This window comes from Drosophila sechellia, chromosome 2L (assembly GCF_004382195.2).
Source record: "Drosophila sechellia strain sech25 chromosome 2L, ASM438219v1, whole genome shotgun sequence".
Classification (NCBI taxonomy): domain Eukaryota; kingdom Metazoa; phylum Arthropoda; class Insecta; order Diptera; family Drosophilidae; genus Drosophila; species Drosophila sechellia.
Genome location: NC_045949.1, coordinates 3266045 through 3291320, shown reverse-complemented (window position 1 = coordinate 3291320; position 25276 = coordinate 3266045). Strand labels below are relative to the sequence as shown.

The 25276-nt window shown below is 44.3% G+C and overlaps 1 protein-coding gene across 3 annotated transcripts; it reads left to right on the top strand.

Annotated features, from left to right (window-relative positions):
- The first annotated feature begins 1025 nt into the window (after positions 1-1025).
- Positions 1026-25264, top strand: LOC6613235 (ABC transporter G family member 9). 3 transcript variants are annotated; one of them, XM_032727399.1, is made up of 9 exons: positions 1026-1377; positions 2154-3367; positions 21798-22007; positions 22336-22747; positions 22812-23067; positions 23131-23769; positions 23832-23988; positions 24049-24315; positions 24377-25264. In XM_032727399.1, the coding sequence occupies exons 2-9, from the start codon at positions 2469-2471 to the stop codon at positions 24570-24572; spliced, it is 3036 nt and encodes a 1011-aa protein (XP_032583290.1). In that variant the 5' UTR covers positions 1026-1377; positions 2154-2468; the 3' UTR covers positions 24573-25264. The 3 variants fall into 3 exon arrangements, with proteins under 3 accessions (XP_032583290.1, XP_002037712.2, XP_032583306.1); XM_002037676.2 differs by lacking the exon at positions 1026-1377 and having other exon boundaries at positions 2305-2400; positions 2484-3367; XM_032727415.1 differs by lacking the exons at positions 1026-1377; positions 2154-3367 and having other exon boundaries at positions 21899-21990.
- The last annotated feature ends 12 nt before the right edge of the window (positions 25265-25276 follow it).

Genomic DNA, 25276 nt, shown 5'->3' with positions numbered 1-25276 from the left:
AAGAAATTATGAAGTGAGTGTGCTAAGCGAATCTTCTAGAGACTTAATTTGTTTTAATTGTACCCTATTAAAGGCTCGCAGACCAACAAATGTTTTATTATCAACTTTAATTTCAAGTACTTAAAAAAAAGGTATAGAAAATTTAGTTGTTGATCTAACTCCTTGATAAGTACAGTATAATTTTTAAAGAAGTAAATGTTGAAATTGTCTTTAAAAGATATCGAAACGTAAGACAGACTCAAATGTGAGTATTACTTTTTGGATCGCGAGACACATTAAATCGCCCGAAAACAGCTGGCTACTCCAAAAACGTCTCGAAACTTGTTGAATGACTTCTGGGTTGCCAGCCAAGACCTTAAATTTCTATCACCAAGTTGAAATTCGAGAATAGTCAAACTAAATAACCAACTTTTATTGGTTCGCTTTGTTTATCAACGAATATTACCAAAGTTCGTTGGGAACTGAATATGGATAGCATAATGTTGAGCCCTGTTACTGTTAGGGAACAGTAGGGGAAGTGGTCTCTCTGTAAGCCCATAACATTTGTAATGCAATGTACGCAGAGATAACTTAACATTCATGTAATAGAAAGAGAGCAAGGAAGAGAGGCTGCACTTAAAAAAAAGGAACTACTTATTACTATAATTCGTATTAAATAGTGTTTTCACAAAAGAAAGCCATTCTTAATTTTAATGTAATCAATTAGTTCTTAACTTACTTTCTTATATTTTAACACTTTTGTTAAGCTTTTATCATATTTTAATACTGCAGAGATATCTGTTACATGCCTTCTGAATGCAAGCCATAATTTGTATGGTTTCTCATTCCTTGACTTAAAACTTACAACTTAGAGCGATTTTTCTCGGTGCAAGCTCCATACGCACGTGTGGGGATCGAAGGCGGCGAGAGTGGTGGTGGGGGGAGAGTGCGCGAGAGCGAGAGCGCGAGAGAACGGGAATGAATGAGCGGCGACTTTTGGAGCGCTGGCGCAAGCGTTTAGCTTTAACGGTCCGCGATCAGTTCAGTACGTTCAGATCAACGGGCGCCGTTGGATGTTTTCTTCAATGCTGAAGCGCGCCGAACTCGCGTTGTGTGGAAAAGCGGAATAGCTCTCTGTTTTTCGTCGTGTTTCTACGTTACTTTACTTTTCGTTCGATCTGTCCGTGTTTCGTTTCGGCTTTATAAATCGAGTAATTCCCCATCCAAAAATTAACACGCGTGTTATCAAAAATGTTTACAAGAAACCTACATATGTTCAATAAGTAAACCGAAAAAAAGGCAAAGAAATCATTTAAATTGCAAAATAAGTGCTGACGATTTTTAATATCAAATTCGAAAAAGCAACAAAGAATTTTATTACCTTCCTTCGCTTTTTGGGTGCGTTGTTATTGCAATTACTGCATTTACCTTATATTATATGTTATTCAAACACACTGAAATCGCTAAAAACGAAAACTGACGCTTTGCTCTGGCGCTTTGTTTCGCGCGGGCTAATTGACAAATATAACAAAAATCGCCAGGCGTCTCCACTTCTCCCCGATTCTCCCCAATTCTCACCGATATTCAGCGATTCCTTTTCATTATCTTTTTCTGTGCCGGTGGCAGTGCATATAGGAAATTATCGGAAAAGTTCTGAAGCCAAAAAGTTGCGTAGAATCTGAGTTTTTGAGAAGATTCCTCGAAGTCGAGGCAAACATTTTGAAGTTTAAATAAATGATTAAAATTGCAGAACGTTTTTTCGCATTAAGTGAAGCCTGAAATGAAGTGAATAGTTTCGGTGAGAGCTGGCGAGCATCTGATTCCAGTGAATAACGAATATATTACATGAATAACGCGTGAATAATCAGCCCTGCAAATTCTTAGTAACAATGAATTATAAATTGAATGCAATTCACTGGGATTGTGCAGCAAACTTTTGCAAGCCAACAAATTGTGCACATAATAATAATATCATTACTTTGTTTCCCCGTGCTTGCCTGACTTTTTAACTACTTTCCGACAACATTGTCGAAAATGTAAATAAGTTTGTGTATTCAATAAAAGGCCGGAGTAATTATATAATCTCTTAAATCTTAAAATTATATCACAACTTGATTCACTTGGCTTACATATTAATTATACCTGTACTCTTCTCTGCTCTTACTATATTACAGTCGGCCACAGCTCGGGAAAAGAAAAGAAAAAGGAGGCAAGCCAGACAAGCCAGGGAATTATGAAATTTTAAAGAAATCCCCAAAAACCCAAGTTCCCAGAGCTGCAAAATATGTTTAATGCATTAAAATAAACGAAACGAAACGTGTTTAAGGCGAGTACAGGCAGAAGACGAGCAAAAAGTTGTATACGCATATACACATAGATATATTTAAACAAGATTTACATTTAAAATCCCCCAATACACACGTACGTATATCTAAACTGTGGCGGCAACACCAACAACATCCAGCTAAAGCGTTCACAAAAAGGTGATAATGATTATTTCCAAGGATCTTTTCATATTTGGCGAACAAATTTTTGCAACAATCATACCAGAAGGTGGAGCCGCGACGCTGGCAACCCAGCAGCAACATCAGCAGCAGCAGCATCAGCAGCAGCATCAGCAGTCGCATCAGCAGCCGCATCAGCAGTCGCAGCAGCAGCAACAACAGCCGGCAATTATAAATTCAACAACGACGACGGCCACTTCGTTGGTAATAAACTCGACAGCAGGAGCAGCTGAACAAGTTGTAGAGGAGTCATTAAAAGTAGCAGCAGCAACAACACTAGCAGCTAAACAGGAAACAGTTGCAGTTGCTGCCGCCTGTGTTGCTCCTCGCAAATTGGCAAAAATTCAGAAAATTCCAAAGGAACCCGAGGAGCTCAGAGCCAAGAAAAAGGCAAAGTGTGAGGCAGCAGCAGCAGCAGCAGCAGCAGCAGCGGCGGCGACTCATTACGAAAAAATGCCAATGAATTTGATGATCGTGGAAAGTGTTGAGGCAGTCGATATGGGATCATCGGACAATGACAACGAGGCAACGGAGCAGGTACCGTTGGTGAGTGCCAGCCGTCGCAATCTGGCCAAAATAGTGGCCGACTGCCGCCTCCAGATCGAAGTGGAGCCGGCAACATCGGCAGTGGCAGCGGCAGCAGCAGCAGCAGCTTCAAGCGTTGCATCCCCGCCTGCAACATCGGATGCGGCAGCAGCGACATCGGTGGCCAGCAGTGACTCCTCTGCCTCATCATCAGCATCTTCGACGTCGTCGTCATCTTCCAGCTCAACGTCCTCAGAATTTACGCACACATCACAGACAACGATACCAAGTACGGATAATCTAACGTCATCCAATGGCCTGGCCAATATGGGCAAAAGCATTTTAGTTGATGCCAAAAGGTGAGTGTTCAATCAGCGTTGACCCAATTTCCGAGCCAAGCTCGTACCTACATAAATGCAGGTGTGTGTGTGTTATGTTTTGTTTTTTTTTTTTTTGTATCCGCACTGATTGCATGCAGAGTTCCTCTTAATAAGGAGGGGAAAGTAGAGGCAATCCAAGGGTAAATCATGATTTTTCCAAAAAAAAAACAGTTCTCCGGGTGAATTTGTGGCGTTTCCAACCGGTTGCATTCGGTTGACAGTGAGTTGCAGCTCGTTTTGTACAGTTCGAGCGGGAGCAAATTACTCCTACTCTTGGAAACTATGTTCTTCTACTCTTGGAGCTCGATAGCGAACCTATGTACCATTGGATTGGATCGGTTCATACTGAATCGATGCTGAAAAGTGCAGCTGTCAAGTTTGCTTTCAAAGTCAGTCATCAATTGCAATATACTTTTGCAGCTTAAGCCTGCCTTAGAATTTCAATTACATGAAACAGTGTGTCTTTCGTGATCAGATTTTTAGCAGGCAGTGTAGACCCGCACACTTTTGCGGTATTAATTGATTGCCCATCGGCTCGAAAACTCGTTCTAGAACTGAAACTTCCTGCCACTAACTAGGGTATCACTCAGCTCGTTGGGGATATCCCCTTCGGTGAATCCGAAAGACACGACATATCTGCTTAATTACATCTTGCAAGCTGAGTGGGGGACACCAACCCCTTCGTCAGGTGAAGTACAAAAGGGGGTCAAAGTGGGGCTACGCGCACTCTCAGGGAAAACTGACCGAAAAGGTTCGAAAAACAGAAAAATTCATGGACTTTCGCATTGAAAAGTAACTACAAAGCGAGCTGAGTTCTCTGCAAGGATCAGGTTTTTGGCTTGGAGCAGCCTTTGTGGCCACTTCCAATCTTTGTTGCATTTAAGGGGGAACCTGCACACGCACACACACACGGTTACAGTGCATCCTGCATTTTTTATGGTGACCCACAAGTTTTTCATCAGCGCCAGCAGCTGTTGCGTTTATTTCACTGAATATTTGCACATTGGGCATTTTGTGCAGGTCTCCTTTGTTCGGTGGAAAAGCCAGGCTAAAGTTAGTAAGCCAACATAGTAAAACCATTCGATTAGTGCGAAATGCTTCCGCTTAAAAACTCATCAAGCATTCCTGCTCGGTATGAATTAAAAACGTGCAATCTAAATAACGAAAATAATTCGTTTCCCTTTTATATTTCGCGGAAATAAATGCAATTAACCCAAAATCCGTTGCCCAATTGTTTGTTGTTTGCCCTTTGCTGGTGGCCAAATTGAAGTTTGTCTGCAATGCAAATACGCTGCGAAAATCAACTTAATAATTGCCATTTGGCCAGAGCTTGCGAAAATCCACGAGGGTGGTGTTTAAACCGAAGTTAAGTTAAGTTTAAGTTTCCAGCTTAATTCGTTTGTCACTCCGGCCGACTGACTGACAGACTTTGGGTTAATGCCGAGATCGAGATTCGCACAATTCTCGATTATGTGTTGGCAAATTAAGTAAATTAAATTACAATGAGAACATTGTTGGGTCGCTCGATGGCTGTCGAGTGCTGGCTTCATTATGTGCATTTAACATAAATTTTCAATTATTATGCGATTCAGAGTGCACTCGAAGTGGAGGTGCGATTATTCTGTGTCTCAGTTTCTCGGTTTCTCGATTTCTCGATTTCTCAGTTTCTCGGTTTGTGCCCCCCCAATTCGAGAATGCAGATCCGAGATCTGTCCCTGCTTTGCTTCTTTAGCCGAAGACCAATTTAAATGCATTTTATTTTCTGCATCTTTTTTTTCTGGTGGCACGTTTTATTTTCGCCGAGACTCTTGCGATTATTACAGAGTGTTGCTTTTGCTCTTGTCGCAATTTGGCCTGAAATTGGTTCACAGTTGACCCAGTTTTTGTTGCCACAACAGCTTCAGAGCAGCCACAAAAAGGAAAATAAATAAAAAAAAGGTAGAGGATGGCTGCTCGATTTGGTGGCAGCAAACGTACGAGCCAAATAACAGCATGTTGCACATTGAGACGGCAACAAGGCAACCAAAGGATCATTCAAAATAATACACTCGAAGTCTATTTATTGGTTAACAATAGTAAATAAAACTATTTCAAATGATTTCTCTTCAATTACTGGCCTGCATTCTGTACTTTATCTGTAAAATTGTTCTCATAAATTCATACATTCTCAAAAGTGTCTTGGGTTTCTGAAAGTTCTTTTAAGCCATATGTGGGTTGCATGAGAAATCAGAGCACAGATTTGTTTAGAATATTTTAGGAAAATTTCAGACGATAAACACACGAAGGGAACCAAGTTTTCCCAAAATCCAAACCAATTGATGTGGTTCTAAGTTCCATTAAGGTTTGTTGAACTTTGTTGAACACAAACAATTGAATTCCCATCCCCAAATCTGTTTTCCAACTTTGTTTTTATTTTGCTTATGCCTCTCGCAAGTTTTATTGAAAATTATTTTCGAAGTGGAGTGGAGCAAATAACCTAACACAAACAAATGGGCTCTTGAAGTTTTCGGACACTCGATTGTGGGGATTTAAAGGGTCATGCGTTTCGATTTTAGTCGTAAAATCAAGTTTCATGCTGTAATACGAAACTTTTACTCCAGACGACAAAGATTATTTTCCACTTAAAGAATATATGGTATTTGAAAAATATGAAAAATGATATGCGTCTGTTTTCTATTCCATTTCTACGAAATCTTTCTCTTGGCGAATTAGAACCTCTCAGGATCAGAGCTGGCAAACTTTTGGCAATCCAAGCCGCATTTTAATGGTTGGCCAAACCGGTTATTGGAACTCGTATGTAGGTCAAGTTTTAATATGATAACACACACATAAATACGGGGAGAAATCTAAAGGCGCGTCAAATGCAGGCAAACTCCAAATGGCGCAGTTGCTAAATTTGGGTTGGGTTTGATTTCTTCGGAGGAACGCTAGATGCGAATCCAAGTCCGAATCCCATGCCTTGTTTTTTTGGGTAGCTTGAAAGGATTGAGGGCTAGATCAGAATAGACGTAATGGGCCAGGTAGGTAGATGGTGTGCAGCTGCCTGTCGAAATGGGCACAACCCATCACAAAAGATCTTCCCCGAATTTTTGGGGGGCGCCTCCCATGAGCATCCTGCCCAAGCTAGATATCTGATATCTATTGTTTGAACTTTGCCTATTCCAGGTATTTGCATGTGAAAGGCTTTGTTCTATGATATACCAATGTTGTGCAACTTGAAATTGGCGGAGTTTGCTTAAAAGGAGGGGAGTTGGAAAATGCGCAACTTTTTCAGGGTTTTATTCATATTGTTTTTTTTTTAATACAAAAGAAAATAAATTATAGTGTACTAGGAAAGCTATATGTTGTTCCAAGCGAATTTCCATAGTGTTACCATTAAGTACTTTCTAAACGTGGGCGTCCAGATGCATTTGCTTCCGAGTTGTGATCTAGAAAATCTGCCAACTAGACGTGACAAAACAAATTGCCAGACGACCGAAAACAGGAAAACGCATGGCGCAATGCAGGGCAAAAGAATCAGGCAAAAAAATGAAAAACAGAGCTGAGCAAATAAGGCAGAAAAATTGCAATTTATTATAATTTAATCTAGAATAGAAAATTTAATAGAGTCGCAGCTGGGTGCCTCCGTTTTCCCCCCGAGTCTAGGCGCAGTTCTCAGTTCTGTTCGGTACGGCTGCATACATTGTGGGCTGTTTGCCCTGTTTGGGTTTTATCTACCGTTAGGCGAGCAGTGTCAATAAAACGCTGCGTGAAAGAGACGGGGCTACACCGCAAGAAAGAGACGGGGCGAAGCGGGGGCGATGATGACTGACGGATCTGTGGGGGAAAGGGGAGGTCTCTGGGATCGAGAATGGCAATGGGAATCGCAGTGGGAGTGGAAGTGGGTGGGAGCAGGGGAAGGAGGAGGAGAAGAAGAAGGAGAAAGAGGAGCAGCCCTGGGGGTGGCCAGAAAGAGAGCGGAGTGCGACTGGCAGAAAGAGAGGGGTGCAGTCGCTGCAATGGAGGCCAACGTCGCTCTTTGACAACTGTCACTGTCACAGTCACAGTCACTGAAACCGAAGACCAACTGAGGCGATGCCCTGCACACTGGTTCCAGATCAATTGAAATGTGCTTTCAAATATGTGCGTGTATTCAAAAACACAATTTTAAATTTATATAAACGTTTGGTTTGCAGCTGTTGAAAGGTATAAATGCATGCAATTTTTCTAAGTCATTAGAGTTCTTAAACTTTTTAAGCGACTGCGAGTCACTGTTCCCTTTACGATGCCTGCGGTTGGAAGTTGCATATGTTGTGGCCTTTTTATTGTTGTTGTCAACGCCACTGCTGTTCCTCGGCAAACGAATAAAAATGTATTCAAAAATAAATTATTGTCATTGCCATTGTGGCCGATTGGTGTTGTTGTTGTTGTAAATTAGTTTAAATTGCGGTTGCAGCGCTCTTTTTATCTGGCGTTATATTATTATTGCCGGCTTTCAAGAGCTCAAATTATAGTTGTTATAGTTGTCGAGTGCATTCACTTCTATGCCAGAGATTTGATGACCTTTACAAGTTCATGCCGAATGAACGTTCTTGAACCCACCGCCGTTAGCTGATTTATTTGGCTGCCAGTTTTTGCAACGGCCCACCTGGCGTATGAGTGTTTTTTTTTCCAATTTCACAGCGGGTGAAAAATCATTGGCTTTATTTTTAGACACATGTTACTTTTAATTGCAGTTGTGTGAAGTGCATTGGAGTACAAAGTGTCGACAAAAAGCGATTTAATTGAAGTACCAGGATTCTTATTTGTTTTGTTTCTTTGGGGAAATAAAATTTGTTAGTGTGCAAGAGCTTTTTGCTATTTTTTTATGTTATGAATAAACGAGTAAAATCGTACATTAACTCATTTAAGGCGCGAAATAAAAATGCACGTCGCGTTGACTAACTTTGTAATTCAAATCGTATAAACAGTTTCTAAGTTTTTCCTGCCCATAAAAATTGGCGTTTCGGACATTTGATAATTGCCGCGCCAAAGCGAAGCGTTTGGAAACTGCAAACTGTTGCATAACACGCACATAAAACATTTTGTCTAACTATCCTTTTGGCCCGGCCAACAGCATTAAATCATAAAAAATCTCAAACAAAAATCAGACATAGCAATAAAATGCCAAATGCATTTTGCCAGACGCCGGAGTCATAAAACAAATTGCTATGGCTCACTTTTTTCACCGGCTCACTCTGAATTCGTTTTGTGTAATGACATTAGGCCAGAATAAATAACTAACAAAAACAGAAAATGAAACTGAGGCAAGAGAAGTGCATTTAAGGCTCCCCAGCATAAAGTCGCACTAAAACAAACAATTTATTTGATGTTTCATTCGTTTGGCTATCGTTGCTTGCACAATGCTCGTACAAAATTCAAAAAATAATAATATAAAACATTTCAATTTATGCTTGCTGTTTACATATCTTCTTATTGTAGTTAAGAGTGAAAAGCTCTAAAAGTTGTTAAGAACTATTACCAAAACGTAAAAGTTCCTCCCAGTTTTGCTTAGTGGCATTGCGTGCCTGGCCAGAAAAGAACTCTTGGCCAAATAATGGAGGAAAAGCCAAAAACCACTTAAACCTTCTCTTTTCGTTCCTTCCCCCCTCCGAGTTGCGAGCTGCCATCTGTGAGATCCGTTGCCATGGGGCCCGGGTGCCCCATAGAGGATTTCGTGAAACCCATAGACCTACATTTTAAACAAATTGCCCCCCCAGCGTGCCGTCTCTTTCACTCGCACGCTGCGTGTGCGCGATGCGATCAAGAATTTGAGAATTTCAGAATTTCTCGGGTTCTTTCGCTTTTAAGCCGTTTGGGCTCTTTCTTTTATTTTCGGTGGTCGTGTAGACTTCCAAGAAGCGCCTGCATTAAACCCGGCCCAATGATAATCAACTTAATGATGATGAAGCAGAAGATGCCCAGATCCCAGAATCAGTCAGTCAGTCAGTTAGTCAGTCAGTGTGTCTCTTTCCTCTCGAATTCTTCCGAAGCCGCTTCTTGCAGCATCTGCAGGCCACTTCTTCTAATCGTGTCTTCTCGTTTCTGCAGCATCATCACATTGTTTGAGTACCCTCGCTGAGGGTATCTAAACTTAGCTCTCTTATAAGATTCTCCTATAAGAAGAATCTACACCATTAGATCATTCAGCTTAAAAGGTTGATTTTAGTTACTACTGCTAACTCCTTTCTCAGTTTCATAGGGTATTTCGTTGTGGTTTAGACCTCGCGTTTGCTTTATTGTTATTTTTTGTGGCCATCTGAAGACTGCGTCATCGCAGCAGCAACAACAACCAGCGAGTGGAGATCGTGTGTTGTGCGTCTCGCTCGAGCCTCGGCATCCGTCTCGCTTCCGCCTGCGGCAGTGGGTCTTCACTTTCGCCAATTCTGAGCTCCACTTGCAGGTTCAATGGCCGCTGCCGCTGCCTGCGTCGACGTTGGGCGCCATTCGCACGTTTCATTTGTGCTGCTTCTTCTTTGGCGATATGGTTGTTGTTTAGCGCTTCTCGCCTCTTCTCTATGCTCTGTCCCCCCCAATGCCCCTCCGTGCCCCATCACTTGTTTGTTTGCTTGTTTGTTTGTTTGTTTGTTTTTCGCCTTCGCTGTGCCCTGCAACTTGTGGTTTGTTTGTGTTTACGTTGTTGCATTTCATTTCGCATCGTTTCATTCTATTTCGCTTATTCTCCTTTCCAAGCACACCCCCCACCACCCTCTAACTTCCTCACTCTTCTTTTCGCTTATTCATCGCATTTTCCATTGCACTCTTAATCCTCTTCTTGGCCAGGCTATTTGCCATTATTCAGGCGTCTTTATTGACACCAGACAACAACGATCGAGGAATTTGTATATACTGCAACCAGGATTTCTGCTTCTGATGATACTGCACTTTTTCCCCTGTTAGTCATCGCTTATTTTAAGAGCTATCAAAACCAAAACTAAAAATGTTTGTTAAATGCAGCCTTAATTTGCAACTGCATTCGTTACAACCGCCATTGTAAATTCGCAAATTATTTAGATTACCAGCCAAACTTCCCCCTCATATATACACATTGCATATGGTAACTTAGTAAGCTGAAATTTCCAACAACTGGGTGAAGTCATTAAGTCGGCTTGTAGCATATAATTTTAACAACCACGCCCAAAAATTACGGAATCAAAAGGGCGGATGGGGGGCGTACCGAATCGCACTGTAATTTGGCTATTTACCGCAAATGGGCGAGCGAAACGAGCTCAACGACTTTAATAACTGGCATTAATATCATATTTGGAACGGAAAAAAAACCCGCAATGATTAAAAATTTAAACTGGGATTACTTAAAATGTAGAGGGATTTTCTACTGCCTTGTTTATGCCTGTGCCAAAGTATTGTAATCCAAGCCAATATTTCTAATTGAAAATCCATTTTGGCCTTAGCACGCTAAGCAAGCTGATTATAATTAGTGAAGGAAAGTTTGACAAGACAATTTGGGGCCAGCAAAGTTCAATGCTCACTTAATTGTCTGGCTCGCAGTCGAAAATTGGCCCAAATTGGATTGCGATGCTCGGCTGTCAAATGCAGATACTATATAGTACAGATATGTCTTTGAGATACACTTCTGACAGCTGCAAGGCCACGAAAAGTATACAATATTTATGGTGGAAGCAGCTGAATTTGCACATGGTGTGTACAAAGTTGCAGATACTTTAGACTTTTCTCCGCCTTTCGCCGGGTGCATTGTTTACGACATTTCGCTGCCTCATTTTCCGCACTCAAAGAGATTTTTGTGTCGGCATTTTCCCCAGTTTCACTCGGTTTTCTTTTTCTCAAATTGCGTTTGGTGTGGGTTGTGTCGTCAGTTGATTATCGCTTCCACATTTGTCTGTTCTGATGCATACAATTACCATCTTTTTTGACTTCCCATAGGTAAATTGCTGGCAAATAACTCAGAGAAAAATATGCAGTTGACAAATCATATTTTAAGTGCTTTCGATGGAAGAGGAAGCGAGTGGTTAATTAAAACTTGCCTCATTAGTTGCGCTTTTCCAATATTAATCCTTTAATCATCAGTTAATCTTGACTCTGCTCTTAACTGATTGGTAAATTCACAGAAACGGCGATTTACCTGATGTTTTAATGCGACACAATATTCTTTTAACGATCCTATTGGTTTTAATTGGTTGAGGCAAACGGCTGTTGGCTTTTCCGCTTTTTATTTCCCTTTCGGCAACGGCAATGCCAACCAAAATCGCACTCAACTGCATGTTCAATATTTGAGCAACTAATTCACACCATTAGTTTTTGTGCCTGGTTTTAACTACGTCTATATATATTGGCGTCTTAACTGTTAAATGAGGTGATGCAACTGCCGGTACAAATCGGTCGGTTTGTCGGGCGGGCGGACAGGTGTGCATCGGATAGGAATTCTCAGGTGATTGCGTTGACCCAATTGCAGTGACACTTTCAGCTAATAAATTGCATTTAGTATTTTCTTTCACTTTGCGGCTGCTTTCTTGTGACATTTTTTTGGTTGTCTTTTTCTCGCCATGCAATTTCAACAGCATTTTTATAATTTTTACATAGTTCATAAAGTTTCTTGAAGCATCGAGAGAAAGTGCGTGAGCCAGAGCTGCAGAAAAAACGGCAAAGAAAGAAACACTAGAAACTGTGTCAATTAATATGCTAAATTATACACATACCCAGATCTCTGCCAGCCTGATCGGGTGACCGAACGGGCGAGGTGGTGAGCTGCTGAGCTGGTGGAATGGTGAGCTGGTGGACTGGTGAGGAGGTGACGCCCCAGATGGATGCCAATCAATTGCCAACTAGGAAGCATAATTCCCAGCTCAGCTAATTACCACACAATGACGTGAAAGTTCGTGAAACCGCAGTGGATGAGGCTGCGGAGGTAGCCCAAGCCCAAGCCGAAAGAAGAAAGCGCTTTCTTGTTTCGTTTGCCATATATCTCGCTTGAAAAGTCACGACACAGCCGCCATTTCATCTGCGTTTTGAATCTTTATTGCAACTTGAACCAGCGGCTGGCTGCGACGCTCGAAAGCACTCATTCGCTAGCTGGCAAACAAAAAGCGAACACATGTCGTATGCGCGATATGCGCTTCCTGCCCCCAAGTGGCATCAGATAAATAGCACCCACCCATCGCCCGGCCATCACCCAACCATTCCCCTCTCGAAGTCAAGTGGCGTGCAACAAGTGCCACTTGACTCGACTCAACTCGACATCGTCTGCCCCTCCTTGGCATAAGCCACCCTGCTCCCCCCACCACCTCTTTTGCAATAGCTTTGACCCAACATTTCACTGGCGGCGCCGGGAAAGTTACGTAACTATGCACCCAGATCGTTGGGTGGGCTTAAAGGTTAGCTGGGCATGTGTGTACATCAGCTACCAGTCCTTAGAGAAGCCCCATTTAACTGCAACGCAGTGCAGGGAGGGGGATTTTATTGACACCAGTTTAGTCTGTGTCAGATGCATTGAAAGTACAATAAAAAATGCTGAATAAGAAACTGTAGCATACCTCTGGGAGGCGGTGCAGTCGTGATCCTTTAGTATTCTAGGATGTGCGATAAGTGCAATTGCTTTAAGCTGACGGCAGAAAAGTTGGTCAACTCTGAAAGTAGTTTGGTTTAGTTGGGGTTCTGCTTTCTATCGCGATCATCATTTCCCCCCTCCCGGCTTCACGACCACCTTTCCAATTCAATTAAACGAGTCGAAAAATAAATAAATAACCGAGAAGCTGAAACACCCACATGGCATGGCGGGGAAAGAGAGAGAGAGAACTTTGGGAAACTGGTATTCGCGCGGATACTTGATATCAATATGCATGATATGCATGCATAAATTACGTATACGACATGTTGTTCTGCCGGCAGTAGCCGATCTTGCCACTCTCTTTCGGTTGACCTGCATTTCCCCGATTGCCGATTCCAGTCCCGACTCAAAGAAACCCGAACCGAAAAGCCTTGGCATATTTGTCAAATGTGCAAAACAAAAATCGCACACAAATGCCCAGCACATTTGAATAGTTTCCCCGGTCGCAGGGGAAGGCCACAAATTAAGCCGGCAATAAATAACAAATCAAAAAGAAATGATCAAGGAAAAGATCTAAAAAAATTCAGTCGAAGACGACCCGCATCAAGCACGCAACAAAAAAAAAAATAAAAAATATACTGGCAAAAGAATTGGGTCAGTAACACGCAAAAAAGCCGAAGAAAATAAAACCAGTCAGTGAAGAGGAAGGAGCAGGCACACAAAGAACGAAGCAAATAAATTCAATTGAGCATGGTCATAGCTACGAAACAAAACTCATATAAATTGGGCAAAATAAAAATTAAAATAAAACAATGACAGTGACGCGACAATCAGGAATTTCAGCCAAATGTTTTAGGAAGTTCAATGAAAGCAGAGCGACGCAAAAAGCACGACAAAGATTTAATTAAAAGCAGAACATCAAATAAATTGCACAAATTCGGTGACCCAATTTTTTTAAATCACTTTGTTTTCTATTCATCTATTTATATTGAAATTATGAATTCACCAAAACACAAAAAAACAAATAAAAAAATAAAAAGCATAACAAAGGCACAGGCAAAGTCAATGAACTCTTCAAGCCCTTGCACAGTTGGGTTCACAAGAATAGGAGCTTTTGATGGCAAGATTGAAAAAAATGTTTAAAAATTTGCACTACATTTTAAGAACTTCTATTATTTTTGAAATTTATCAGCTAGTTATTAATGTTATTACATTTTTATAATTTTATTTGAGCTGTACAAAGTACGATTTTTTATATAAACGATAACAGCGATCATCTGTTTTATTTGGCAACTTGTTTAATATCGGTCAATGTATTCACAAATACAATGGGCAACAAAACCCATATTAAAAACAGCAAAAAACGAGATAAGAATTTCAAAAATTTTTCTTTTGATTGCGTGCTACACACACTAACACGCACGCACACACACACGTGCACGTAGTGAGATCTGTATGCAATGCCAAACTTTCACGTAATTTTTGCGGTGCCTCCATCCTGCTCTTTCTCCACCTTTCTCCCTCTTTCTGTGCATGTGTGTGAATTATATTATTTTGTTTTGTTGCTGTTGCTGCTTTATTTTGGCGTCTGTTTTGCTTGTTGTAAAAGTCAATAACCTTTTCGCGTATTCAAGAAGCCAGTCCCAGTTCCTCGAGGAGAGTTCCCCCAAGAAAGCGACACCAAAAGACCAAGATTTAGTTTTTTCTCTTGTCTTGCTGGCCTTAATCAAGAGCCAAAAAAAAGCAAATAAGTAAGGAAATAAGAAATGGCATCATAGCCGCGAGTTAGGTAAATTGTTAGCCGGTTACTTGGTCAGTAAGCTAGCTCGCTTGGACCGCAGCGGAGGTCACGGCGGCTAATTACGTAAATAATCGAGTCTGGGGAAACTTCGAGGAAGTCGCTGTGGGGCTAATGTCTTTGCCAGACTTTTGGGAAGAGACTCCAGACTCCGGAAACTAGCAGTTCGCCATGAGATTATATGTGATTAGCTAATTACTTGGGTGTGTGCATTAATGGGTTTACTAGCTGCCATCGAATTCGCTGGCACTTATTGGTGCCCAAACTATGCTAACTATCTGAAAGGATAATGCTCTCACACCAAGTTCCTTATACCTATTAAGTTTGAGTTTCCTTAACTTCTTAAACTTCTCGACCCATTTCGATATAGAATTTGTGTCTGCCACTCGCCGCGTCGTATTTGAGCACAAAGCGACCTTGTGAAAACGTAAAGACGCTGCATTCAACTTTTTCCAGTTAAAAGTATCTTTTACAAAAGGTAGACTTCTCCCAAGCCAATAGGAGGGTCTGATGGACTACGTGATCTTCGGCACATTACCCAACTCCACAGCTTGTAAACTAAAAGAAAGTTTGGTTGTTAGTTGAAGAAGCCAGCACACTTTTGAACACTTTTCCAGACACATCGACAGTTTCTCCCCCGCAATGCGAACATTTGGCTCGTGTGAAATGACCCCGAGTGTAGGGTCACGTGTCATGCCAGCTGAGCCACAAAATTGTTGCTCTGTGCATAGGTCGCATTTTTCTGGAAATGGTGTCATGCGAAAAGTGCACGAGAAGGGGGTCAGTAGTTCGAAGAAGCTGATACTGAGCTGAGCTTAGTGGGAAGTCGACGCACCATCCTCTTCTGGCAGCGTTTTAGTTTTGGAAAGTTGCTTCCGAGGTTTCTTTCGTGGGGCGAAAGTATTCGGTTTCCCAGAAGCGAATCCAAACAACCAGCAGAGCCAATTAACTTCGAAATAAAGCTAAAATATATATTTTCTGTGCCAAAATTAATTTATTCTGTGCAAGTCTGTAAGTTCGTAAGATCTAACAAGAACAGAAATGGTAAACGAAATTACTTTTAAGTTTTAAAATTCCAATTCCTGGTAAGGCTTTTCGAAAGGATTTTCTATTGTATCTGTATCAAAAGTTCGATTTCGGAACATTCATTCAATAGATAATTGGATTGAGGACCTCTATGTCGTTTGCTGGCTATCCGACCCGGACATTGGCTATTGTAATAAACTGTGGAACGAGGGAACTTGGGGAGCTTGGGTAATGCTGATGGCAGGCAGAAAAAGCACATAAAAATAAAATGTATTCATCAGATACTTTGCATGCAGCCTGTGCGAGTGCGTGCGCTGGCTGCGTTGGTGTGCGTGGGTATCTGTGAGTGCTGGCTTTGTTTGTCGTTGTTGTCTGCTGACTGCATTGACCCCCACTCGGGCCCCCCTATAGCCGTCCCTTTCCCTCTGCGCGTCACCGACACCGGCACCGCCACCGCCCCCGTCCCCCTGTACCGCCTCGTCCGTCTCGCTCGCACTCACGCTGCGTGTGTGGTTCAATGCACTCGACCGGACTCTCTATTTACTTTCGGCGCCTACCGGAGTCGATTGGCGGAAATTCACATTTCTGTATAATTTGTAAATGAAATTTGCTGCTCTTGGTCGAATAATTTGATGCTGATGGAGGGCCGCGATGATATAGATCCAGAAATAGATGTTATAACTATAACGGCGTTATCTACGGTCTATTCATAAGGCTGAGGGCCCATCAGCCAGTCGAGTGAAATATTTAAATAAATTTGATAGGTACACAAGAACAGGGTAGAATCCAGCGTACAAGAGGCTATTGACTCCGTCTTGGTATCTGCCTGTGTGTGTGCGATGTATCTGTGTTGTGGGAGTAAAGTCGAAACATTGACCGAGAGTCGAGATACGGAAGAACGCCAGTAAGATTTTCCGACTTCATGATACTCCACTTCAAAAGCACTCAAATTATATTTGCTTGGGCCATTAAAAAAGCAAGCTAAGAGATACACTGGAAAAAAAACTAGACAACCTAGATAAGAAAAGAAGATATATGAGATATATTTTTTTTTTTTTTTTTTTTTGGATATATTAATTTAAAACTGTCCTTCGCGGACAATCATTAAATTTGATGACTAAACTTAACGGTAGAGAATTAATTGATTACATAAATTGTTGCGAAACTATACAATAACTGTCGATATTGTATGTATGAAGTATATAATAATGTATGTGTATAATTTAATTTAATTTGCGTGTCTAATCCCAGAGAGGTCCAAAGGGTGTGATCGGTGCAGCCTCCTGGTGCGTTGACTGGTGTCCATCAGGTCTTGTGCCAGGTTGTTTGGGTGGTCTTGAAGCCTCTGCATGTACTGCCTGCTGCTTTTCTTAATCTCATCCTTCACCCAGGGGAAGCTGAGGACCTCGTGTATAGTGGCATTATCGTGGAAAGGGTGAGCGTTTGTGACTGTGCGGAGCGTTTTGTTTTCGAATGTCTGGATAATGTTGATGTTACTTTTCGATGCAGTGCCCCACAGTTGAATGCCATACGTCCAGATTGGCCTTATGATCGCTTTGTAGATAAGGAGCTTAGTGGAAGTCGGTAGCTTAGATTGTCTGCCCATCAGCCAGTAGAATTCACGGACTCGGTTCTCCGCCTGTTTCCGCTTCTTTAGCAGGTGTGGTCTCCATGTAAGTCTCCTGTCCAGTGTAAAGCCAAGATAATTTGGATTGGCTACCTCTGGGATTGGGAACCCGTTGAAACTAACTGGTGGGCAAGTGCCGCGTCTAGTTGCGAAGGTGGTAGCGGTTGACTTGTCGCTGTTTACCGATATATTCCATCTCGTGTGCCACGTGTTCAGTAGATCTAGTTGCTCCTGCATAGTCTGGGAGGCCTCTGCTGGGGTATCTGCTGTTGTTAGGAACGCAGTATCATCGGCGTAAGTGGCTGCCATAATGTACTGGCTCGGTATCACCGGCAGGTCAGCCGTATACGCGTTGTAGAGGAGCGGACCGAGAACGCTTCCTTGGGGAACTCCTGCACGGGCTTCTTTGACGTCTGAGCGCGTTTCTCCACACCTGACGGCGAATCTTCTGCCCTCCAGGAACGATTTTAAGAACTTGAAATATGGCTGGGGCAGGCCGTTTTTGAGCTTTAGGAGGAGACCGGGGTGCCAAACACGATCAAAGGCTTGCTTAATGTCCAGCATTACTGCTAGGCAGTATTTCTTATTCTCAAAGGCGTCCAGGATATATTGCGCTACTCGGTGGCCTTGCTCTGGTGTCCCGTGGCGGCGCCTAAAGCCAAACTGGTGATCAGGGATCAGACCAGCCTCCTCAATCACCGGCAATACTCTGGTCAAAAATACTCTTTCGAGTATCTTGGAGAGTACTGGTAGTAGGCTGATCGGGCGGTAGGAGGCGGGATTGGCTTCGTGTTTACCAGGCTTCAGGATCATAACTACTTCGGCGCGTTTCCATGATGAAGGGAAGTGCCCCAATTGCAAGCACTTATTTATTATGGTCGTGATTAGTGACTTGCTAATAGGGGGGAGGAGCTTTAAAGCAATGGCATTGATGGCATCATCGCCTGGAGCCTTGTGGTTACCCATTGCCGCTATTAAATTGCTGATTTCCTCTTCCGTGGCCTGGGGTATCGACTCGGAGTCAAAGAGAGGTTCTGACAGGAGCCTGGCTGTTTCGGCTGCTTCATTTGGGGAACATCGATTGGCTGGTGTGAAGACTTCCTCCAAGTGCTCGGCGAATGCGTTGGCTCTTTCGGTCTCAGTTCTGCACCATGAGTTGTCTTGTCTTCTGATGGGCGGGATCCTCTTCAGTGGCCTCTTGATGCGCTTGGTAACATTCCACAGGTTGTGGTGGGGATCACCCGGCGCGAGATTACCAACAAAGCTGTCGAGGGCCTCCTTCCTTAGCCTGACCAGAGTTTCCTTCAGCTCCTTGGTGGCTCTGTTGAGAGCTGTTTTGTCTCTAGGGTTCCTGGAGAGGAACCAAACCCGTCGGAGACGCCTTTTCTCTGACTTGAGCTCATTAACCCGAGGATTCCAAAAGTGGACGTCTCTACTTCTGTCCCTCGTTTGGTTAGAGAACCTTGGAGCAGCATAAGTTGCTGCCTCCTGAATTTGCGAGGTGAGGTTCACAACGGCCGCATCTATAAGTTCAGGGGTATCCAATGGTGGATTAGTGACTGTCGAGTTGTTCAGCCAGTGGTGGTATTTGCTGATGTCGGACGTTTTGAAGATTAACTTTTTACCCGCGGATCTCAACATGGCTGAGGCGTAGACCGAAACGGCAATGGCACTATGGTCCGAGAGAAGGTCTTCCACCTCCCTGGTCTGGATTCTTGCCGGGTCCAGGCCGCCAGAGATCGCAAAGTCCAAGATGTCTGGAGTTTTTGCAGGGTCAGTGGGCCAGTATGTTGGCGTCCCAGTTCCGTGGCAATTGAGGTTGCGGGAGAGAACCTGCCTGCATAGCGCGCGTCCTTTTGGATTGCATACTCTGGAACCCCACCAAGTGTGCTTGGCGTTAAAGTCACCTCCTATGACGAATTTGGGGCCGAGGCTGTCCAAAAGCGAAGAGAAGCAATCGTCCGTGGCTCTAAATCTGGGTGGGCAGTAGGCAGCAGCTAAGGTAATGTCTCCGTGGGTGGTGCTTACCGATATTCGGGCGCATTGCACCCAATCCTCTTGAATTGGTGGTTGGGTGTCGAATTTGATGCTGCTGCGAATAAGGATGGCGGCGCCGCCGCGTGCTGAACCATTAGGGTGGATGGCTGACACGAGGTCATACCCCCTTAAGGTGAAGTAGGACCTGTCTGAAAAATGGGTTTCGGATATGAGGAGAATATCTGCTTGGTTGGTCTTGCAATAAAGCTCGACCTCTGGCCTGTTGTTGATCAGGCCGTTTGCGTTCCAGATGGTTATGTCTAGTGCTGATTGCATAGGGACTTACAGACGGTTGCCATCATCTGATTCATTTGACTCATTACCTTCTCCATCATCTGATTCGTTTGACTCATCGCCTTCTCCATCATTTTTTCAAACATGGCTTCCATTCTGCCCATTATTGTTTCCATCAGGTTGTCAAAATTGGCCTGAGTATGAGGGATGGCATGTGTCTCATCAGTTGCCTGCTTGACAGCGTTGGCAAAACTAACGTTAGGAGTAACCTTGCTGCTGCTCACAGTGTAATGGGCGCGTGGGGCTGAAGCCAGCTTTGGAGCGAGCATGCTTTTGGCCTTCTTATATGCGGGACAACCTTTATATGAGGCTGCATGCGGTCCTTCGCAGTGCAAGCAATGGGCCGGCTTATTATTATTTTTACACTCAACGGTTGGGTGGCTGTCTCCGCACTTGACACACCTGTGTTCTAGGTGGCAGTACCGTTGGGTATGTCCAAATGCCTGACAGCGATAGCATTGCGGCACGTCATTAAACTTTATCGGTGGCTCGATTGTCACCACTGATCTGCAAAGTCGCGTAACTTTATAGGCCTCCTTGTTGTTCTTGGCCGGCTCGAGATTGGCGAAAAATATGTTAAGTGGCTTTTTGGTACTTCTTTGGGTGGGGTTGTAGAGGTCTCTGACCTTGTGTCCGTGACGGTTTAGCCCATCCCGAATTTCCTCTGGGTCCGTTGAGTAGTGAAGACCTTTGATGACTACTCTATAGGCACGTTCGTCTCGGGGCTGGAAGGTTTGAAACCTTTTATTGGACTTGGCCAAGAAGTCCTTCAGGGCGGAGAAGCTTTCCTTGTCCGGGGTCATCACGCGAACGTTGTTGTTGCTTGCCATTTTCAGTGTGAACTCCACATCATTGCCAAGTACTCCAGCAATGCTATTAGTGAGAGCCTTGATATTGGTCACATCCGGTATGAAGATTGGTGGTGGCTTGAAAGTCCTGAGAGTAGTCTTGGGTTTGCCCTGGGTTTTGGTGGCAGCAGGTCCAGGTTCTCCGTCTTGGATGCCTTGTTCGTCGTCGTCATTGCCGTCCTCTTCGTTCGAGAGAATGGCAAATCTGTTTGCCAACCTTCGACGATAGGCTGCGCTGATGTTGGGCGTGGGTTTGCTCACAGGTTTGCGCTTGCCAGGCTCCGAATGCGAGGTGCTGGAGTCGCTGCTCGGGCTGGATTCCCTTACTCTGCGGGCCTTCTTGCAGGGGGTTGATTTCCCTGGCTTGTGGGCGCAGGGGGTGGCCTGCCAATCCATGATGAGGGGGGATGGATCGTGGGGGGGGGAGGGGGGGGACGGTGTCTGGGTACAGCTGGTCGGTACCAACCACTGCACGTGGGTGCTGCTGTGTTAAATTGCTAAAATGCGGGCTCTATGTGAACAACACAGATAACTCGCGGCCCGCAGGCACGTCTGCACTCGTTGAGTGTTCGATCGCGACGATATGCTATGGTGAACACAAAATTAACTTCGTAAAAAAAAAAAAAATGAAAATGAAAATTCCTGGCGTGCCCCGCCCACTACAATAACCTTCATTTGCTTAATCTATGAGATATATAGATACGTCAGATCCCGAAAGCCCATATGCCCAACTCATTCCGAATACAGGGTATCGGCAGAGAATTACGAGCACGCACAGCTCCATTTTCCATTTTCCATTTCCCTGCCGATCAGCTCGCTCTCTTAAGGTCCATGTGTGTGCGTTGGTGTGCGGTTGTGTGTGTGTGTGCGTTCGAGTGAGTGATAATGCGACCGCCACACATGCGAACGTGATATCGGCGATAACAGTTGACAGTGGGAACAAGAGCGGTACCGAGTAACTGTATTGTACTGCCATATCCCCCGACTTTTGTCGCACTGATTTTACTTTTGCCTGCCCGCGGGGACATTGACTTGCGTTTTGTTTTGTTTCGCACGAGCATCAACAAAAGGTTTGTGGCGTTCTGTTCCACAGCATGATAATACACACAAAATAATAAGTATGAAAAGTAGAATGATAAGGGCTGGCAGAGATGAAGGGAGTCTGTAGAGGAAATATACCCAAGCAATTTGAAGCGCTGTAACTCAGAAATAACTTTAATATTTATTTCTTTTTGCAGTAACTCCCCAGCTTCCTTGTCTTACCACTTTGAGAAGTCTGCGGCGGCGAACCAGCAGAAGCAGCATCACAACATAAACATCTGCAACAGCCACCACGCACATCACCACCCCCAGAATCAGCCCCAGCACAGTTTGCAGCTGACCTTCCAGAACCTGAACGTTTTGCACAACGAACGCCAAATACTTTCCGATGTGAGTGGATTCGTCAGGTAACAAGATCAACGGAACAAGAGCACTCAAAAGCACGAATAATTCATTGAATGCTGTGCTGCCAACTTCACTTGTGCGCTTTCAAGCTTCAACAAAAGAATAACAACCCCCCATCACAGATACAGATGGCAGTATTTTAATGAATTGAACTGAACAACGTACGAATGAATAATCTACAAATGGATTTCAGCTGTGAGCTGCAATATATGAAGGCAAAATTGTAATTGCATTTTTAAAGCAAGTGAAAAGTTGGCAGCATATGCATTACCCAAAAGCCCGTAACGAATAATCCAAGCTGTGTGTACTTTTCCATCCTTTCTGTTGTAGTCCCTGCGAGGTCCTGGCCATCATGGGTCCTTCGGGCAGCGGGAAGACCACTCTGCTGGACTGCCTCAGTGGCCAGCGGCACATTGACAGCGGCAGTGTGTTCCTCAACCGTGAGCCCCTGACCAAAAAGTGGCGCCGAAGGATCGGCTATGTCCTCCAGGAGGAGATCTTCTTCCCGCAACTGACGCTCCGCGAAACGGTGGTCTATACGGCGCTGCTGCGACTGCCGGAATCAATGCCGCGGGTGGAGAAGATGCGCCAGGTGGACCACATACTGGAAGCCCTGGAATTGGGTTGCTGTCAGCAGACCAAGTTCGGGGACTACCTCAACCGTGGACTCTCCGGTGGCGAGAAGAAGCGGGCGAACATCGCCTGTGAACTGCTGACCAATCCGCTGCTCATGCTCCTGGATGTAAGTTGCTACCTTACCGTTTAAAGTGCAGTTTCAATGATTCGTTTTGGGTGTCCCCCGGCAGGAACCCACTTCTGGGCTGGACAGCCACTCGGCCATTTCGCTGATGAAGGTCCTGAAGCGGTACGCCCAGCTGGAGCAGAAGACCATCGTAATCAGCGTGCACCAGCCTTCGTCCCAGATGTTTCACATGTTCGACAAGCTGCTCCTGCTGCACCAAGGACGCACTGCTTACTTCGGGGATGTGCAAAACATCTACCGCCACTTCGAGGACATCGGGGTCACCATTAAGCCGCACTACAATCCCGCCGATTTTGTGTGTAAGTACTGAAATAGTACTGAATTATTTAAAACGAGATTTAATATTTTCCTTTACTTTCCAGTGGAGCAACTGAAATCGCATCCGGATATCCGCGAGAAGCTCTTCATAGCCGCCAAGGAATCGCACGGCAACTATCTGAACCGGAACTGCATCACGAGTAGCCGCCATAACCAGGTCAGCGTTTCGGGTGCGAAGGGCAAGAAGCAAGCAGATAGCATCCTGATCGACGACATCATAAATAACTATTACAATCACCGCTCCAACCGGCACCATCACCAGTACGAGAACCTGCATCACACGAGCAACGGCTGCCGGGTGGAGGAGGACGAGGAGGCGGCCCAGCACCTGGTGTGGTGTGCCGCGGACTCGCAGTCCAACTTCAGTTCCTGCGCCTCCAGCGATTGTAATTCCTATAGTGCTGGCAGTGGGCCAGGACATTCGGCGGATGACGACTGGCTGTCCTATCCCACCAGCTTCCACACCCAGTTCCGCGTCCTCTCGAGCCGCAATTTCCGGGAGGCTAAGCCGCGCATGCTGTCCAAGCTGAATTGGTTCCAGACCATCGGACTGGCTCTGATGGCCGGTGCCATTTGGTTCCAGCTGCCCAGAACCGAGGAGTTCCTGCACGACCTCCAGGGGTGGATGTTCTTCTCGCAGACCTACTGGATGCTCTTCGCCCTCTTTGGGGCCCTCAATTCATGTGAGTCTGGATGGGATTGCGAACGGAAATCATTAACCCTTATTGATCTTTGTACTTTACAGTCCCCTCGGAGCGCGAGGTGGTGAGCAAGGAACGTCGCTCCGGGGCCTACCGACTATCCGCCTATTACTTGGCCAAAATGTGTGCCGAGCTGCCCTTGGTGATCACTTTGCCCACGGTCTACCTCATGATCAGCTACCCCATGTTGGGCTGCACCAGGTGAGCATGGTCTTCTGAGCAACTAGGAACTGCAAGCTCATGCCTAATGCGCTTTTCCAGCTTGAAGCTGTTCTTCCTGATGCTCATCTTCCTGCTGATCAACACGGTCGTGGCCCAGAGCGTGGGCTTCTTCATCGGAGCCTGCTGCATGGACATGAACGTGAGCATCACCCTGAGTGCCCTGTACACGCTGGCCACCCAGCTGTTCGGCGGATATCTGTCTTCCCGCATTCCGGAGGGGCTCAGCTGGATCCGGTACACCTCCATGATCCACTACGCCTACCAGAACATGCAGATTCTCGAGTTCCGCGAGGGGGCGGCTATTGGGTAAGCTAATCCTTATTGACTAATTAACTATAATTAATGAATATTATGGTATGTCTTTCAGTTGTGGCTCGCCCAGCAGCTACGAGATTTGCAAACAGCAATCAACCGAATTCATTCCATACGAGGAAATACTCAAAGCCCAAAACTCGACATCACCGCTCTGGCTGAACACGCTGATCCTGATGATGTTCTTACTGGTATTCCGGTGCCTGGGATACGCGGTGTTGCGCTTCCTGCGATGCCCCAAAAAGACGTGATATCTATATATGTATATATCCATATCCATATCTATATCTATTTGAGCAGACATCGAACCAGTGATACGTAATTAGAGTAGTGCCCACCATTGCTAAGCCGCTACAACTGAACAAACTTGCTAAATTGCGCCAATTTTGTGATTCAATTACTTTCAAGCCACACCATGTATGTTGAGCTATTACTGCGAGTATAACTACCATTATCCTTACACCTACTATTATAGTTTAAACGTGGTCTGCGGTAGGGCAGTGCGAAAGAACTGTTTCGTAAACGTTTATCTTTGTTTTGTTTTACGCATTTTAATTGTTGGCCGTTTATGTTATTAATCGCTATTTTGCCGCTGAAACACAAGAGAGAGAAAGAGAGCAGGTGGAATGCCCAACTTTAATTGTTTTAATGTACGTTTTAAAAGCCCCAAGAAATATTACTGCAGGCTGCCCTATTTCCACACCACCCGCGCACACATATATACAATATTGTATGTTTATAAAGAAATGCTAGTAATTTTGTAGAATATTGCAAACTTTTTTTCGCTTGGGAAAAAACACTGTGATTTAGTATGCTAGTTTTTTAATTAGTTTTAAATGGGCAGCATTAGTGGATTGTGCTCGTCCGATGAATTGTATAGTCAACTATGTAATTAAAAAATGAAAATAGATTAGCATCAGAATGTTTGAGCCTACGGCATAAATCGTATTTTGTT

Coding starts and splice junctions, on each gene's coding strand:
- LOC6613235 (XM_032727399.1), top strand. CDS start 2,469: ATGATTATTTCCAAGGATCTTTTCATATTTGGCGAACAAATTTTTGCA. Junction 3,368..21,797: donor ATTTTAGTTGATGCCAAAAG/GTGAGTGTTCAA, acceptor TTCTTTTTGCAG/TAACTCCCCAGCTTCCTTGT. Junction 24,316..24,376: donor CGCGAGGGGGCGGCTATTGG/GTAAGCTAATCC, acceptor TATGTCTTTCAG/TTGTGGCTCGCCCAGCAGCT.